General features: G+C 43.3%; 1 protein-coding gene across 1 annotated transcript in view; it reads left to right on the top strand.

The window, feature by feature from the left end:
• Positions 1-18,357, top strand: part of DOCK2 (dedicator of cytokinesis 2) — a 407,441-nt gene that overhangs the window by 136,251 nt on the left and 252,833 nt on the right. The window contains exon 26 of the mRNA XM_082836577.1: positions 15,045-15,193. Within this exon, the coding sequence (XP_082692703.1) occupies positions 15,045-15,193 (149 nt within the window). The remainder of the gene's footprint in view (positions 1-15,044; positions 15,194-18,357) is intronic.

The raw sequence follows: 18,357 nt of genomic DNA, 5'->3' as shown, positions 1-18,357 counted from the left end.
AGACTTAGAATGGGTGCCCGTCAGTTCCTAGTGGGACATCTTATGCTCCAGAGGAATTTGGAGAGCTCGGGGGTATTCCCTTCAAGTCCTTAATCACTGCCAGTCTTCTGCTGGGTGTCCCCCTGCTGGCATGTGTGCACTTCATCACCAGCCAGGTTGTGATTTGGCAGGCATTTTTGTTTTAATAGTTAATAAGGCAGTGGAACTGAGCTGAGATGAGAAGAATGTGGAAGGCGGGGTAAAGAATGGGAGAGAGGAAGGAAGAGCTGCTCTCTCTTCATGCAGGAGATTCTCCATGTAGAGTTGGGGACAGCATCTTTGGGTAACTGCTCCTTGAGCCCTGTAGAGGACCAACGCTCGGCCAACACAGGAACCCAAGCCCAGTCTTTGAGAGCTCAGGCTCTGGAGTCTGAATGCCTGAGAGTGAGACCTGGTGCAGGATCTCAGGCAATTTGCTTAACTTCCTCAAGCCTCACTGTGCACACCTGTCAAACAGGGAAAATAATAATACCTACCTGATAGCAATGTATATTTTAAATTTTGGTATAACTTACATGCAGTGAAATGTACAAATCTGAAGTGTACAGCTCAGTGAATTTTTTTGACATTTGTAGACACCCGTGTAACCACCACCCATGTCAAGATATAGCATATTTCCATTACCCAGAAAGTTACATATGGATATTTAAAAAAATATGATAATAATAGCTTCCATTTTCATGGCGCTTACCATGGGCCAGGTTTGCTGCTCTAAGTGCTTCACATATGCTTATTTCATTCTCACAGTCTTGTGAAGGGAGGTGCTCTTATTATCTCCACTTTACAGACAAAGACACAGAGATTTAGAGAGATTAAGTGACTTGTCCAGGGTCACACAGACAGTAACTGAGATTCCTGCTCTTAGCATCCATCCTGTACTCCGCCTTATCGAGGGGCCTGGTACTTATTGTGTCAGAAGAATGAGAATGGAGCCTCCTTAATGTCTGACAGTTCTTTCCATTCCTCCTCCTCACAGTCCAGTTTATCCCTTTGCCTTATCTTGGGCCAGTAGGCTGTGCATGATGCTCTAGCAGGAGAGCCCTTGAGGGAAAGGACCAGGTTTTAGCTACATTTCCATCCCAGTTTCAACAGCCAGGTGCACTGTAGATACTCTAGAAATAGTCGTTGGCTGTTGTGCCCTGCAAACCCTGCTTTCCAGTTCCTATTCAATTAGCCTTACTTGGTAAAGTGACAGTATTGACAAACATACTGGTTAGATCACCTGGGCAGTTTGGGCTGCTTACCCCTCTCTGGACTCTGCCTAAACCTTGTCTTTGTGATGAGCTAAAAGTTTCAAGCGAAAACCTCTCATGTTACCAAGCCCCTCTAAGCTCCCTTGTCCCAACTTCCTGTGTTCATATATCCCCAGTCAGCCCCTGTTCAGACCCCAGCTGCCTTTCCTTCTCCTCTTCCTTGCTTCTGTATCTTCTTTCCCCTCCTTTTCCTTTCTTGTCATTTCATTGTGGTCTTCATGATCATCACCAGATAAACTTTAGTAAACTGCTCTCTGCTAAATGCACTGTGATTGCTTATTATAAATTCTTTATGGAAGGAGGTCATGTACCATGTATCTTTCATATAGTTGAATTCATGCTTGCACATTTATATGAAATCATTCTCAGACCTTTGTCCCTTTGACATCTTCATCTGAATGTCTTACAGGTACTCAAACTCAACACTTCCAAAATTGTATTCATTCTGTTCATGAAAACTTTCTCTTCTTCCGTTATTTTTCTGCTGGTCATTTGGAGTTAGCCTTCAAATCTTCTTGTGCCTTATTTTTCACTTTCAATAAATCACTAAGGCCTTTGAGTCTTTCCCACATATGCCTTGAGTCTGGTCACTTCTCTCAGTCTTTACCACTTACGTCCTGGTCCTATACACCCCAGTGCTTGGCATTTGCTAGGCACTCCATAAACATTTGTCCAGATGAAAAGTAAATGAAGATGCCATGTAAGGACAAGTGCACGTCATGAGTCGTCCTCCATTTATCGTTCTCATGTTTTATGTGAGCACATAACGCAGTCAAATGAATGGAAACCATCAGCTTTTCTCAGGTTCTTTTTAGAGCTAAAATTCCACAACTTGATGTCAAAAGCAGCTAATCACTACTGAACTTAATCTAGAACATGAACATTAAAACTCAAAATACAAAAAATCTCTTAAAGAATTTAGTGCCAGAAAAAGCTGTGTTTCTCTTGAGGAATTGGTTCTCTTCTACTTCAGTGATCCATACACTCTAGAACTTGGATGATCTCCTTCATTGTCCGGACAGTTTATCACACAAGTGAGGAGCTACATTTTGTGGGTAATTGAAGCCCTTATGTCACCTTTTACTTTAGCGTGTCATCTCCTTTTTGCATCTTTTTGGACTAAGGTAGCACAGGAAGGAATACATATAACTAAAAATAAATATATCAACAAGTCATGCCTAAAATAAAATATTAATGTCATTTTCATAGGAGTGCAATCTGAGATTCATTGGCAGGGACTGAACATAGTGGAAACACAATGTGTTTCATCGTATGTCTTTATACTGTTCCCGTCAGTTGACTGGTTCTTTTCTTTATTACACTTGGACTGCCCCAAGGGTAAGGACCATATGTTGTCCTCCCTCTGTACAGAAAGCTCATTACATGTTGTTGACCGACATGTATTCTCTTAATTTCTCCCTTCTCACACTTTCTCGATTTCCTCTTCATTGGCTTCAGAATCGAAACAGGATCTCTTTGATCCTCTCATTTAAATTTTGGGCCTAAGTGGGTGATTCATTTCTCAAGCCACTCTTCTGCTTTGGGCCTTCCAGGGGAGGGCTCGTGTCGCTTCTGTCGCATGAATGGGGAAATGAAGCAGGCAAAACCCCCTGGCCCCTGAAGGCTGTCTCTCTCCTCTGCCTGCTTAGCTGAGTGCTTCTAGAAAGGAAAAACAGGCCAGAAGGAGAATTTTTTCCCATTTTCATTTGTATTTGGGCAGCATCGGGGGAGGGGGGGCATAGCAATGGTTTTTCCTTCCTCTTTGGAGTTTGCTTCCAATTCTTCAGCTTGTTTGAAAGCTGTTACACTTGTCTGTTCTCCCTTTGTAATAAACAACACTAGATTTTAAATGTGTGGGGCTGTGAGAGGGACCCCAGTTTCCTGTCCTCTGGAGCTGTTATGGGGAAGGTGAGGGAAGGAGAGAATCAGATGATGATTGGAAACAATTACACAGCCCTTCCATTTTGCTAATGCTTGAATCCAGGAGAATTTTCTCATTTAATTCTCTGAAATGAAGGGCCCCTCTGTTGGCCTTAAAGTGCAAACGAGAGGCTTTTAGTGTGTGCTTGTCTCAGAAATGGAATGCCGGCTGCTCATATTGATCCAAAACATTGCTGTTGGTTTCTGTTCTTTTTGGTATGTGTAAGTTTTGTGATGCCAGCGATACAGGGTTGTTCGTGTGCAGCTTGAGGATTGCCAGTAAGTGGCATTATTATTCTAAGTTGCAAGCAGAAATGTACAAGGAAGTTCAGAGAACGCTTGCCTGAGCCTTCTTTCAGTCTCTCCACATACAAAAGGGAGCATGAAAATCTGAGGCGTATACCCCAATCATTTCAGTTTATTCCCTCCTCTCGGAACCCAGTTCTCTGGAGTTTGGTATTGCAGACAAAGGACGCTTGGTTTGAATGATGCAGATGACAGCTTCTAGTCCATTTTATTCCAGTACGCCTGGACCAAGGTGTTTTGTCAAGTGTACGTGTCAACTACTGGAGTTTCGATGTGCTCTGCTTTGGACTCAAAAACTTCTTAGGTGTAGCATCAGATCCTCATTACACTTAATACAGGCACATCCAATTTTATTGCACTTCACAGATATCGCATTTTTTTTTTTTTTTTTTTTTTACAAATTGGAGGTTTATGGCAACCTTGTGTTGTCAGATGATGGTAAGCATTTATTTTATTTTATTTTTTTACCAGTAAAGCATTTAAAAACGAAGGTATGTATTTTTTTTAGACATAATACTCCTGCACACTTAATAGACTACAATATAGTGTAAACATAACTTTTATATGCACTGGGAAACCAAAACAATTTATGTGACTGGTTTTATTGTGGTATTTCACTTTATTGTGGTGGTCTGAAGCCGAACCTGCAATATCTCTGAGGTACGCCTATAACTACAACTGAATTTGTATGTTTTATTTGGATCCTCTTATGGGCATTTTAATCCCCATTTTTGGAGGAAGAGAGGTAAAGTGACGTATTTGACATCACGCATCCTGGCAGTAGTAAGTCGGGGATTCAGACCTAGGTCTCTGGACCCTCAATCCAGAGTTCTGCCCACTTCTCCATAACTGCCTTTGGGATCAGATGAAGCCAAGGATGGAAAGATGTTACAAGAACAGCTGCTCAGGGGAAGTGGTGAAGGTGAAGAAACACACGTGCAGTTCTCCTCCTGAACACCCTTCTTCCAGCCCCTAGCTGCTGCCGTCTGATTTCTTCAGGGACAGCACAGGATAATGAATAGTGAAATAACCCAACACCAGATAGGTTTCTGATTCTGAGAGTTGCCCTCGGTGTAGGCAGACAGGGCTCTCTCTCTCTGAAATCAGCAAAGACTCGTTCACTCACCTAACACTTCCTAGGATCCTACCGTGTGACAGACATTGTGCTATGAGCTGCAGGAGACATGACCTGATGGAGATTAGGTGTCTCACCCCACGCTCTCACTGTCTTCTGGGAAACAGGGAGTGAGAGGTTTGAAGGTCATGATTGCTGTCTGCTAGCCAACTGCAGTGAGACGGGTAAGCTCAGGTTATTTAACCAATTGGAGTTGAATAAATGGTTGGTTGAATTTTAAAAAGTGAAAGAAGTGAGTGACTAAACTGATGACTAAATCACCGAGTTGATGAATGTTCATTATTATTTAAATCTATGAATCTAGGACTGCGATTTGTTGTTTGTTTTATTCCCTTGGTACTGTAACCTTCACTAAAACATACAAAACAACCAACCATTAAACAAACCAACCAGCCAGGGTCTTGCAATTCCTACTTAAGGCTAGCTTAAGGGAGCTAACAAATTCAAAGGGTGGCTGCCTTCAGTTTGCAGAATCTCAAAGTTGGGAATAATTGTTTGTACTCATGAGCCTGTGAGTGAAGTTGGAACAGTGCTGGCATTGGAGTCTACCGTGAAATCTTGCCTCTGTTGGAGTCACACTAGCTAACTGACCCTACCCTGAGCAAGCTGCTTAGAGTTTCTGTTTTCTCATCTGTAAAATGGGGACAATGCCATATACAGAACAGATTTTGGTAAGGGTTAAGTAGTTTCCCAATATGGTGCCCAGAACCCAGCAGGAGTTCAACATATGTTACCTAGCTCTCAGACTTGGTATTCCACTCAGCCACTCCCTTTCATTCTCAATGGATTTCTAGACAAATGGTTTCTACCCTTTATTAAAATTTGACTCCTACTGCTGAGAAAACCCTGTTTGAGTATGTGACCACAGATTAGCTCAGAAAGACTGGTTAAGTAAAGATTGAAATTCATGGAGCCAGGGAATCATGTGAGTCTCCAGAGGAGACAGGGGCTGGGGTGAAGGGATTAAAGGATCTGTGTAGCATAGTACAAAAGAAAGGTAGTGGGGTCAAGGATGATATGCTCTGGAAGGGTGTGGGTGGTACTTACTGTTATAATAGGTATCCTAAGTGCTTATAAATGGATTTGAATTTCAGATGTCACTGAATTGGAACAAAATGGGGGCAAAGGATGTAAGACCCAGCTCCTGCCAGTCAAAAAGCTACCTTGACTCATTTCTCCTCTTGCATGAATTTGAAATGGAGCACATTGCTTTGATGAGAATCCTCCTTTGAAGACTGCCCGGATTATCCAGTGTAGAGGCCAGCTGGTTCAGCCCCAAGCTTTTCATTGGCTTCTCCTTCCATTAGCCAGGGTTAGGAGATGGATGAGACAATCTTCTAAGGCTGAGCTACACTCCTCTGGTGTGGCATCGTGAATGTAATCATTCTAAGCATTAGGGAACAAATCAAATTTTGGGTCACTACTCAGTTGGCCATATCTGCACCTTTATATTCCTAAAAGCACTTTCGATGGAGCTAGACTGTGGTTTAATGAGTGTGCTGGTTAGGGAGGTGGTTGGTCACAGTGGCGGTGTAAGTGATCCTGGAAAGTGCAGAGGGGTAACCGAAAGTGGAAGCACCTGTCAGGACACACTGATTATGTGTCATATATAATATAACATCGGACACACTGATTATGCCCTAAGAGCTTGCAGAGGTGTGATAATGGGCCATCTCGGCAGCCACTTCACACTACCAGAGAAATGTTGATGGGAGTCTTTTCATTACTTGCTAGTTGAGGCAGTGAAATGGGCTTCATGACTAGATCCTAACTTGATAAACCCTAAAATGAGTCTGTTATTCTCTCCAGCATTCAAAATGCATATGCTTACACATCTATATAGTACATTTAAACCCATCAGCAAGTTCGATTCTGCCTCTGAACTGTAACCCAAGTCTGTCCATTTTCCTTTGTCTCTCCTGCTACAAACGAATCAAGTTTTTATCTCCTTTCCCCTTCACTGTTATAGTAAGGAGGCAGGGTAGTTTAGTAGATGTGAAAATGGGCTCTGAGATCACATTTTCTGTGTTTAAATCCCAGCTCTGCCACTTACTAGCTGTGTAATCTTAGGCGAGTTACAGAATCTCTCTGAGTTTTAGTTTCTTCATCCATAAAATAGGTACAATGATAGACTTCTTCAAAGAGAGACTGCCTGGTAGAGAGTAAGGGCTCAATAACCATTAGACTTCTTTTTCCCCTCTATGAAAAGCCTCCTCAGTCTTCTCCTACCTTCCTCTCTAGGCCCACCCCCTACCCTCTATTAAAAATACAAAAACAAAACATCTTTATCTCCACCCAGTAATCAAACTCCTTACCATGGGCCACAGGGCCTGATGAGACCTGGCCCCGGCCAAACTCTCATATTATGCTTCCCATTTCCTATAATCTGGCCACACTTATTTCCACGTGATTCCTCCAACATGTTGAGCAAATTTCTACCCCAGGGCCTTCACATGCTGTTTCCTCTGCTTGGAATGGCCTTCCCTGAGATCTTTCTAGGCTGTTCCCTTCTCACCCTCAGGTCTCAGCTCCAGTTCTCCGTCTCAGAAGCCTTCTTAACTGCCCCACATGGAACAGTCTTCCCTGCACCTCCAGACTCTCTTTCCCAGGTTACCCAGTTAATTGTCTTGCTGGGAGCTATTGGCATTTGTTGTAATAGCATCAACTTTCAGGGCTCTTCCCATGTCTCCTGTAATCGTGATCATTTTTGTGTACAAGAGCTCCAGGAGGACTCTCTCTCCCAATAGCCAGCCCCTGCCTTCTCTGGCTGCCCTCAGGCAGCAGGGCCTGCTTTGCCTGGACACCGAGAGCACCTGAAGTGCCCGGGACCACCCATCCCCAAGGTCTAAATACTCCAGCTGCTTCACCCCTGTGGCCCACACTGTCCCCAGAGCTCCCCTTCTGTGAGACTTGAAGGCTACCTGGTCTCCTTCCCTTCATGGTCCCACTTCCCTACTCCCCTTCCAGTGTTTTCTGGAACACCTCCTTATTTAATACACCTTCACCCAAACCTCATCTCAGAGTTTGCTTCTGGAAGATCCAACCTAAGACAATTATTATCTTCTTAAATTGTTTCTGATATCCCACTAGAACAGGATATCCATGAGAATAGTGCCTGTTACAATAATTATGTCTATATATATGTTTAAGGATATAAATATATGCATATAGACTATCAGAGCTTACAAATTATATTTATAACCAGTGTGACATTTTTGGACATAACCACACTCCCATCACTGTGTAAATTCCAACAATTATACATCAGTCTACTCTTCCTGCCATCACTATGCTTCTGAATGGCAAACACTAACTTGTTATAGGGGTTCGCTTGTAGGTTTAGTGCAATATCATGCTTTATGTTAAATATAAAGGATATATGGCAAAAGCAATAGCTCGGTTTGGACTTTAAGTGGGTATCTAGTATAAAGTTCTGAACGTATGTTTCTTCTTTAGGATTTACTGCCTAATTATATTTTCACCCCTGTAAGATACCTGAAGAGAAAGTTTGCAGTTGCTGAGTTCTGAAATCTCTAAATAGGCTATGTTTGTTGAGCTGGGGAGACATATTCTGGCCCTCAGGGTTCGTAAAGTGGAGATGTATGTCATGGCTGAGGCAGGCTGGAGGGGGAGTGAGGAGTGATTCTGACATTGTACTTAGGCGTGTTTCTGGGAAGGTAAGGAGAGTGAATCACGAGGAGCTGCTGAAGAATGCGCGGGGGCACAACAGTGGTAGGGTTGTAAAAGGCTTGTAACCTGATCTGGAGTATGAAGTTTGTGGGTAGTTACTGATTTCCCAGTGGGTGGAATTACTTTTCTTCATGAGGCGCTGGCTGGAAGGCGGTTGTGAGAACAAACTGCTATCAGATTAGAGCTGTGTGTGGCGGTCCTCCTTCGTGGCTAGCTGATGGAACCAAGTGGCCTCTGGCATCTGCAGATGCTCCCCCTACCAAACAGAAGGAAAGCGGCCGAGCAGAGCAGCGCTGGCCCTGCTCAGCTTTGCCTGGGGAGAATGTTGGGTTTCAATTAGGGGTCTTCCCTGCTTGCCAAAAGGCTGGGGGTGGGCAGTGTGGGAGAGCAGGGCAAACCTTGGCCATCACAAGTTCCTCGCTCTCCTCCAGGAGGGTTGCGCGGAGCTGAATTCGCCTTTCAGTCAATAGGAACTTGACCAAAGCAGAACGACTTTCACTTTAAAGCCTGTGAAAAATCGAACAAGATTGAGGAGTCCATTAACCCATGCTGGTGATAACGTAAGGGGCTGGCTGTGAGTGGAGTGAAATTCCAAGCGAAGGCTGCCACAGGCAGGCTTAGAAATGGGGTAACCACACTGAGGACATGACTGAGGCCCTGACACACACACCTTGTGGGTTTAACCTTTCTCCCCACAGTAAGAGAGGGATTCCCAAACGTTCTCAAGTGTCTCTGTTCTGCTGGTGGAGCCAGGATGTACCTGGGATGGAAGATCAGCAAACATTTCCCTAGTGGGGCCATGAGGTGCCAGTCTCGTCCTCATACGTTTCATGAGTGATTCTTTTGGCTCTACCTCCCTTCACCGCAGCTCCAGGGAGGAGAGGCAATGCCTTCTTTCTATGGGCATTGCTTTGTATCCAGAGTCCTCTGCAGACCCTCCCGCAGTTCTGGGATGAGGTGCATGCAGATTACTGTAGGACTGGTACTGAACTGGTACCTCTCAAAAAACCACGGGGGATGATGGTGTACACCAACTACTGGAGACGGTTTGGGTTTAGAATGTGGAGCAGTTACACCTTTTGTCCTCAGCTTTGGACCTCAGCTTCATTTCTGGGATGTTAATGAGAACCTTACTGTTCATCCTGTTACATAGACGATAGCCACGTAATGTGGGAAATGGGAAGATGAAATTCTAGTCTGGATACTACAGGAGCACAGAACAGGGTCACCCAAGTCAGAGTTGGGGTGTCAGGAACATTGTCCTAGGGGATTTGGCAACTAAGGTAAGACCTAGGAGGCAGGGAGGAGTTAGTCAGGTGAAGATGGGTGGGATAAGTACATTCTGGGCAAAGAAAATAGCATGCAAAAACTCAGAAGCAGGAGAGGAGAGGCTATGGTGGAGTGATGCAGGAGGTGGAGGGTGGAGAGGTAAGGAAGGGCCTGCCCACTAAGGGCCTTCAGCTATGCCAGAGCAGCGGTCAGACTCACCCCTGGGAGACTACTGAAGCCCTTCAAGGAGGGAAGTCCCGTGGTCAGGTTTGGGTTTGGGGAAATTTCCTGCTGCTGAGATTGGAAGTGGGAGGTCAGTTTGGGAAACTTGGAACAGAGGATGCAGGAAGTTGGCTTGGGGGTGAGATGGGTTTGACTTCCTGATGGAGAAGATGTTGGGGATAGAGAGAGGGAGAAATCAAGTCTGCTTGGCTGACTGTGTGCCCGAGGGTGAGCAAAGAAGGAGCAGGTTTGTGGGGAAGACAGCAAGTTCAGATGTAGTTCTTAGGAGTGTTTTCCTCTGGGGCTGCAGTTGTGGCTGAGATCACAGATATATCTGTGGCCTGATGCACCTCAAGGTGGTTTTCCAAAGTGGACAAAGGATACATTTTGATCTTTCCATGGAGCTGATACTGGGGAGAAGGAGGTGACGAAAAGGACCATCTTATTTGAAGTATACCTGAGTCGTGAAATTATTGCAAAAGCATATCACACTTCAAGAGAGCTGTGAATCCAGGCAGTGGCATCTTCTGCCATAGGATAAAAGTTTCTCTGCAAAGGAAGACTCCAGAGCCCAGAAACACTGCATTTTCCTCTCTGCAGGTCGCTTTGACAAAAGAAAACTCCTTTCTATGGAAACACAGAGTTGAGTAGCTCTGCGGGTTCCTGAGTTCCTGGTCTGAATTACAGTTTGGACTTGTCATCACTTGTTGGCCGATCTCCAGGCTCTGTGGGGCTCAGTTACCCAGGCTCTGTTTGCAGGTCTCTCACGCTCATTGCCTCTACCTATAAAGATTGATTTAAGGCTCTGCAGTATTTATCTTTTAACCGTTTCTGTTTGTTTGCTTGACATTCAAGCCACAGTTTAGAAATGCTGCTTCCTGAAGCTTTACAGACTAATGTAATTTCACAGCTCCAATTACAAATGAGAAAAATTATTTCATTTCAAAACAGAGGAGCCAGACGTTTCTGAGAAATCATGGTTAACGAGAAGACAAAGCACTTTCTGCAAAACAGGCTATGTTATTAATGGCTTCCTCAGCTCAAATCCCTCTGACTCTCAGCACGAAGAGCCCTCGTCCTGTGGGGATGCTGGTTTTGATCACCTGTAAAGTCGGTGACTTTCAGATTGATAAACCACGGCTTCTGCTGCGGCCTGGTCTGTAGCTCCCACGACCTCAGTGGTCTGTAAACAATGCAGACATGTCCACTGTCTTTCCACCTAGCAAATACATCCTTCCTCCTGCCACTTCCTTTGGACCTCTGTTTTATGGATCATAGAGTTTTGGATGGGGATTTAATAACCATTCCGTTTAACCCTTCATCTGATACTTTGAATACCTCTTCATTATCCCTGCCCAGAGACAGCTACCTACTGCTTAAATATTTCTAGGGATGGAGAACTCACTATTAGACTTTTCCATGAGAATCTACTAATTTAGCTCAATTTTAAGTAGAATGTAAAGTCCGGTGACTTCTCAAGGAGATCTTCATTAATATCTAAAATCTTCCAACGGGCCTTTTCCCTTGCACCCACGTCTTTGTAATAAGATCTAACTGAAGTATCTCAACTAGAATACCAACAGAATGAGCTGTTTAGGAAAAACCTGGCCTTTACTATTCTATAGCTCTGTTATATGGCCACTGACAGGTTGCCACTCCCAGGAGGTAGAGGCACCAGGGTTTTTCTTGTCTACTTAAGTCTGCCTCTTATCTCTGTTGGCTCTGCTGCTGTGATGGGCAAGCAACCCCTGGTTACATTCCGTCCCATCCCAGAATAGTGACTGGCACTTAGGGAGCCTTCAATAAATGTAGTAGACCGACTGACTAAATGAATGAATGAGTTAATTAACTGCCTCAGTAGATTAACCCTTTGTCTACCTTTACAAACCTCCTCTCTGCAGGTCCTGGTGATCCCATTTACAGATGGAGAGGTTTTAAGTGATTTTTAATCTGGGATCGCAAAAGCCTATTGCTCTAGGCTTTAAAACATTGTCTTACTATGCTTTAAACTCAAGACCAACTTTCTTTAAGGTCTCATCAAATCTTTAGCTTCAACAGAGAACAAGAATGTTGTATCAGAGGCTAGGAGTCTAGTGGGGTAGAACCCAGCACTTTTATTCTCATTTGCCATCACCTGGACTACTGCAGTGGCATATACACTGGTCTCTGTCTGCTCTTTGGTCTTTTCTTCCTCCAGCTGCCCAAGAGACTATTCTACTTACCCAGGTCCATGTACTCTATTTTTATTTTTATTAAAATTTTATTTTATTATTGAAGTGTAGTTGATTTACAATGTTGTGTTCATTTCTGCTATACAGCAGAGTGACTCAGTTATACACATATATACATTCTATTTTTAATATATTCTTTTCTATTATGGTGTATCACAAGATATTGAATATAGTTTCCTGGGCTGTACAGTAGGACCTTGTTGTTTATGCATCCTATATATAATTGTTTACCTCTGCTAATCCCAAACTCCCACCCCATCCCTCCCCCACCCTCCTCTCCCTTGGCAACAACAAGTCTGTTCTCCATGTCTGTGAGTCTGTTTCTGTTTCACAGTTAGGTTCATTTGTGCCATATTTTAGATTCCACATGTAAGTGATATCATGTGGTATTTGTCCTTCTCTTTCTGACTTACTTCACTTAGTATGATAATCTCTAGTTGCATCTGTGTTGCTGCAAATGGCATTATTTTATTCTTTTTTATGGCTGAGTAATATTCCACCATTGTATACATTGCTACATCTTGGTCCATGAACTCTAAATCACTCTCTGTTCTCTAAATCCCCACTCTCCTGATGGCAATATTATTTACTCATCAGTGACCATCTCAAATGATACCTCTTCCATTCACTCCATCAAGATTTACTGAGTAGCTACCATGATCCAGGTACTGTGTTGGGCACCTGAGATTTAGTCTGGCTGTCATGAAGCTTACACTTCGGTTGGATGATGGACATTAATTATACTAATTAGAATTTAATTACAAACTGACATTAGTGCTCTGAGAGAAGGGACGCAATTCTATCAGAGCCTATAAAGTCTTCTATGAACCTTCCAACCATAGATCATTTCTCTCTTCTGAAGCCCTCATGGTATTTTATGACTCTACGAGTCTGAATTCTTTGGTTGTGAGTGACATACACCTAGTCTGATAAATTTAACCGAAAATAAATGTATTTGGATGATAGGGAGCAGTTTAAGAATCAGAGGAAAAGCTGGGGAACCAGTCTTCAGAGAGGGGAGATTCAGAATAGCCCTGGGAGGGGAAGCAGCGAGCCTCCCCAGGGCACTTCTGTGCAGACAGATGAGCTCCAGGAAAGATAATACCCTTTGTCTAGTGATGATGAGCACACGCTCTGCAGTCAGACTGGATCCACCACTTACTAGCTCTGTATACTTGGGCATGTCCCTCTGTTTCCTCCTCAGCAAAACGGGAGAAATAACAGTATCTACCTCCTAGACTCATTGGGAAGATTGAAGTAGTTCATGCAAGAAACTTCAAACAGTGCCTGGCACATTGTAAGCGCTCAATATGTTAGCAATGTCAGCAGTAACTGTTATTAAAGTTCCCTTAAGGTTCAGATCAAGAGGTTGTCCTAATTAGGGTCAGGTACCCAACCCTGGTCCAGAGGAGGGCAGGGAGCCTTATGACAGTATCCCTAGGTTTATATCCCATAGCAGGGTGGCTCACCAGGGTGAAACCAGGGTGCCGTGCCAGAGCAGGTATAGATGCTAGGCTGCCAGAACAAGAGCTGATGTCTGATTCTTCCCACCGGTATCTTACTCTGTCTTCTGCCATTGCCCTTTGTTCTGTTGCTGATCACCCCTGTCGTATTTTAAATATCTAATGAGTGAGAACCATATATTATCTCTGTACTTCCAGAAATACAGTGCCTTCCACATCAAAGATGTTCAGCACCTGCTTGTATTGAATTAAAATAAAATTGGCATATATGATTCACATTTCAGCTCTAGAAGCATCTAGGTAGGGATGGCTTGAAATTTGGGGGGATGTTTTTGATCTCTCAAGGTTTGCCATTTTTAATAGAAATATAGAAAGAATGCTGTGTAGGATTTCAGAAACTTCCGGATATTTCCTGAGACAGCAAAGCCAAGAGAGTTCCCCATCTTTGCAAAGGTTTTAATTTATTTAAAACGAAAGTCATGGTGTATAAGGGTGCAAGTGAAAAGTTGTTCATTTTTGTACTGTTTATGCCAGTGAAAAATGTCCATCAATAGGGGTATGACTAAATGAACAAATATGTCCATAATAGAGAATACTATAAAACAGCTATAAATAATTAACATTGATCCTTCTATGTAATAACATAGAAGGTGCTCCAAAAAATATCGGTGAATGAAAACAGTCAAGGTACAGAACAATATGTGCAGTATAGTCCCTTTTTATAAAAAGGCAACAAAACCAAAATGACACTAAATGTTCTTGTACTGATAACATACATATGTAAAACATATAAGAAGATCTTGAAAGATGATCATCACAGTGCGATATGTTTTACTTAAATGAAAAGCCAAATCAAAATGATACTACATATTTTATACTGGTATACAAACACACATACATACATTTTTATATGCACATACACATACATCTATATAGAATAGAATAACTGGTTGGTTGCCTCTAGGGAGTAGGGGTTGTGGGAGGGGCCAGAACTGTGAATAATGTTCTAAGGAAATCTTACCCTAATTTTTAAAAAAATTTATTTATTTTTGGCTGCACTGGGTCTTTGTTGCTGCGCGTGGGCTTTCTCTAGTTGTGGCAAGTGGGGGCTACTCTTGGTTGTGGTGTGCGGGCTTCTCATTGCGGTGGCTTCTCTTGTTGCGGAGCACGGGCTCTAGACGTGCGGGCCTCAGCAGTTGTGGCACATGGGCTCAGTAGTTGTGGCTCACGGGCTCTAGAGCGTGGGCTCAGTCGTTGTGGCGCACGGGCTTAGTTGCTCTGCGGCATGTGGGATCTTCCCGGCCCAGGGCTTGAACCCGTGTCCCCTGCATTGGCAGGTGGACTCTTAACCACTGCGCCACCAGGGAAGTCCCTTAACCTAATTTTTAATATTTGCATTTTTTACAAGAAGAAGATATTCATGAATTATTTATTTAATGAAATGTTATCTAAAAAATAAAGAAAAGAAGCTAAAAAACGAGGAAGCTCAGATGCCTCTGAACTGCCTTCATTCCAGAATGCCGGGACATTTTGCTTCCTGTCATCACCAAGGAACTGAAGGAGCTGCTGGAGCAGAAGGATGAGATGCAGCACCAGGTCCAGGAGAAGAAGTACTGTGTCGAGTTACTCAACAGCATTTTGGAGGTCCTCAGCTGTCAGGATGCGGTGAGTCATCGTGATGTTGTAGACGTCCTGGACTCAGACTAGGGCTGAGTTAAGTTCTAAAATACTGATGCTGATGAATAGCATTCGAAGTCTAAAGATCAAAAGTCAATGGCTTTCTCAATGGGCCTACTTTTCCAGTGACTAATTCCCTGGCTGTGAAAGACAGCTTGGGGACTAGAGTTAAGCATGTAGCATTTTGTCACCATATTTCTTGTTGGACAGGCTTTCTCAGGGTGTAGGTATGGACATACTGCAGACTTTTTAGATGGCCTGTCCATTTACTAAAGCCCTGGTTTGCAGGGATGAGGGTAGGAAAGGTTTTCTATGTCTACATAGCCAAGAAAACCCCACTTACCTGCTTTCTTGGCTGATTTTCCTTGGTTTTGTCTCTCCGGTTACCTCCTGCAGTGGTGAAATGGTTAAGACTCTTTCTGGATGAGCAGATGGCTCATGCCTAGACCCTTGAGATAGGTTGAGGCATTAAGTGATGATAGAGAGATGGCTGTGGCAGTGAAGCCAATGTAATATTGGTCAACATCATTCAGAGATTAGGTAAGAATGAGACCAAAAGGAAAGTCTCAGTGGGAGTAAGTAGAGGGCTTCCAAAGGGCAGAGTCTGAAGAAGATAATGAGGGAGACGGAGTGGTGATAATGGTAAAGACTGAGAGGCAGTGATTAAACACAGGACTACAATTCTTGAGACTTGGAAGACAGAGATAAACATTCTTGATTTGACTCAGGTTCCTTTTGCAGCCTTACCTTGTCCTTGAATAATGTCCAGGAATATCTGTCCTTATGTGGGCTGGTTTCAGAGGACTGGGTAGACCCAAACAACCAATAAATCTTTTCTAAGTATTTGTGTGACCATTCTCTCCATCCCCTCTCCTGCCTAGAAAATCCTCAGAGAAGGGCTTTCTGGATGAACGGTGTCTATGATTGACTGTATTAGAAAACTCTGCAAAACAATATTTTTTTTCCTGCTCATATCCCACAGTCAACCATTATTATCAATTTCCCTGTATGTCTCTCTCCTGTCTTGTCCTTTCCACTCTTACCATCCTAATTTTTTCTTATCTCATTTCTAGGTAAATGAGATACATAGCTAGCTTCATTTGTTCATTCATTCATTCATTTGTACATATGATGTACCAAGTATGTGCCAGGCATTGGGTACACAAAGGCATGTATTTTTTCTTAAGAAAATACTTATAAACATATAAATAAGCAATTGCAATATAATATAATGACTAAAATCTAGATGCATACTAGGGGTACTGGAACTACAAAAAGACTGTGTGTGTGTGTGTGTGTGTGTGTGTGTGTGTGTGTGTGTGTAAGCATTTTTGTCAAGGAAGCCTTCACAAGAGAAGTGAAGCTTCAGCTGGGTGTTCAAGAGTGAATAGTTAATGATCACAACTGCTACTTAATTTGCTGTTTTCTAGACATTGTGCTACATGCAATCCAAGCCTTCTTTCTGCTCACCCTGATCACTGCTACGGATTACCATTCCCATTTTATAGATGAAAACCTGAAATTCACAGACTTAAAAGTTCAAGGCCAAACAGCAAATAAATTGTAGGGTGAAAATCGAAACCCAGGTTGGTCCAACTCCAAAGTCTGCATAATCGTAGGCACTGGGGATATAAAAGCATGGTCTTTTCCCTCTCATTTTTTCCTATCCTCATCCTTTTTTGGGGGAGAGGGAGTAAAATGCCCCAAAGCTTGGATATCTAAAATTCACTCTGTGAGAATGTCATGGTGATGGTGTTATTTTCATAAGCATGTTCACTAGCCAGCTATTGAACTGGTTCCACTCTTTGTTATTCTATCTTTAAAAAAAATTTAAGGGAATGTCTGATCTTACTCTCACAGTGTAAAAACATGATGGTTGGCCTATTATTTCTCCAGAAACTTCCCAAAGAATGTTGCCTCTTCTTGTTGAAAAGAATTTACAGTGTTTCTTACATTTTCGTAGTGCTCACGTCCGTTTTCATGGGGAAAAAAATCCTAGATGCTTGGGACTACACTAGTGGACCTTGGTTTGAGGAACAGACTTATAATGTGTTCTGCAGTTTCCTAATTTGGGTAGAGGGATGGCCCCAGTACACAGTTTATTTGTTAAGCAGCGATGCTAGGCTCTGCCTGTCCCATGGGAGTGGCCCCTAGAATTCTATGCTGGCAGGTTGTCATCACTTTGCACATTGGGTGACACCAGACACTGGTGAGAAGAGGCTGCTCTCTCACACACCCTGAATACTTGGGACTTCAAAGCCAAGAAGCCAAGGCTCTGAGCTCCCCTTGGTGGTTTGTGGCAGCTGGACTTGAGGCGTGTGGGTGGTGCGGTGTCACTCCTCACTGCCTCCGAGCGCACTGCTTTTATAGTGACTTCTGAACGTGGGGACTAGCCCGCCTCTTTCCCAGGATGAGCAACTGTCTTTGCTGATGAGTTGTTAAATACTGTTATTACTGTTGGGTTTGGTACAATGTTGGTACAGTGTGTGAGCTTCACATCTAACTTCTCCAGCTCATGAAGATGGAAATCTCTCCTCTTCTCAAAAGCTTTTTCTTTGGCGAAGAAGATTCATTCAGCAACCACTATAACTTTGAGTTAAACCAGAAATCAGAAGTTGCAAAGTATCTAATCTAAATAGTATATGGCAGCTGTCAACTCTGCCTACACATTACATCACCCAAGGAGCCTTTTTAAAAGTAGCTGTTGCTAAGTTCCAGTCCTAGTTGTTGTGATTTAGTTGCCTGGGGTTGGCCAGGGCATCGCAATAACATGTTCACCAGGTGATGATGATAGGCAGCCAGGGTGGAGGACCACAGTTCTAGTGCAAAAGGTCTTAAACATGATAGTACATCCCAGTGACCTGGAGGAGCTGTTAGAATGGGTTTCCGATCATTAGGTTTGGAGGATGGGGCCTGATCATTTATTTATTTATGTATTTATATTTTTAAAAATATTTATTTAGGCTACACCGGGTCTTATCTGCGGCACGTGGGATCTTTGTTGCAGCATGTTTAGTTGCAGCATGTGGGCCTCTTAGTTGTGGCATGAGGACTCTTAGTTGCGGCATGCGTGTGGGATCTAGTTCCCCAACTAGAGATCTAACCCAGGCCCCCTGTATTGGGAGCACAGAGTCTTACCCTCGGGACCACCA

Source organism: Leucopleurus acutus (genome assembly GCF_964270905.1).
Source record: "Leucopleurus acutus genome assembly, chromosome: 3".
Taxonomy (NCBI): Eukaryota; Metazoa; Chordata; class Mammalia; order Artiodactyla; family Delphinidae; genus Leucopleurus; species Leucopleurus acutus.
This window is presented reverse-complemented; position numbering and strand designations above follow the sequence as displayed.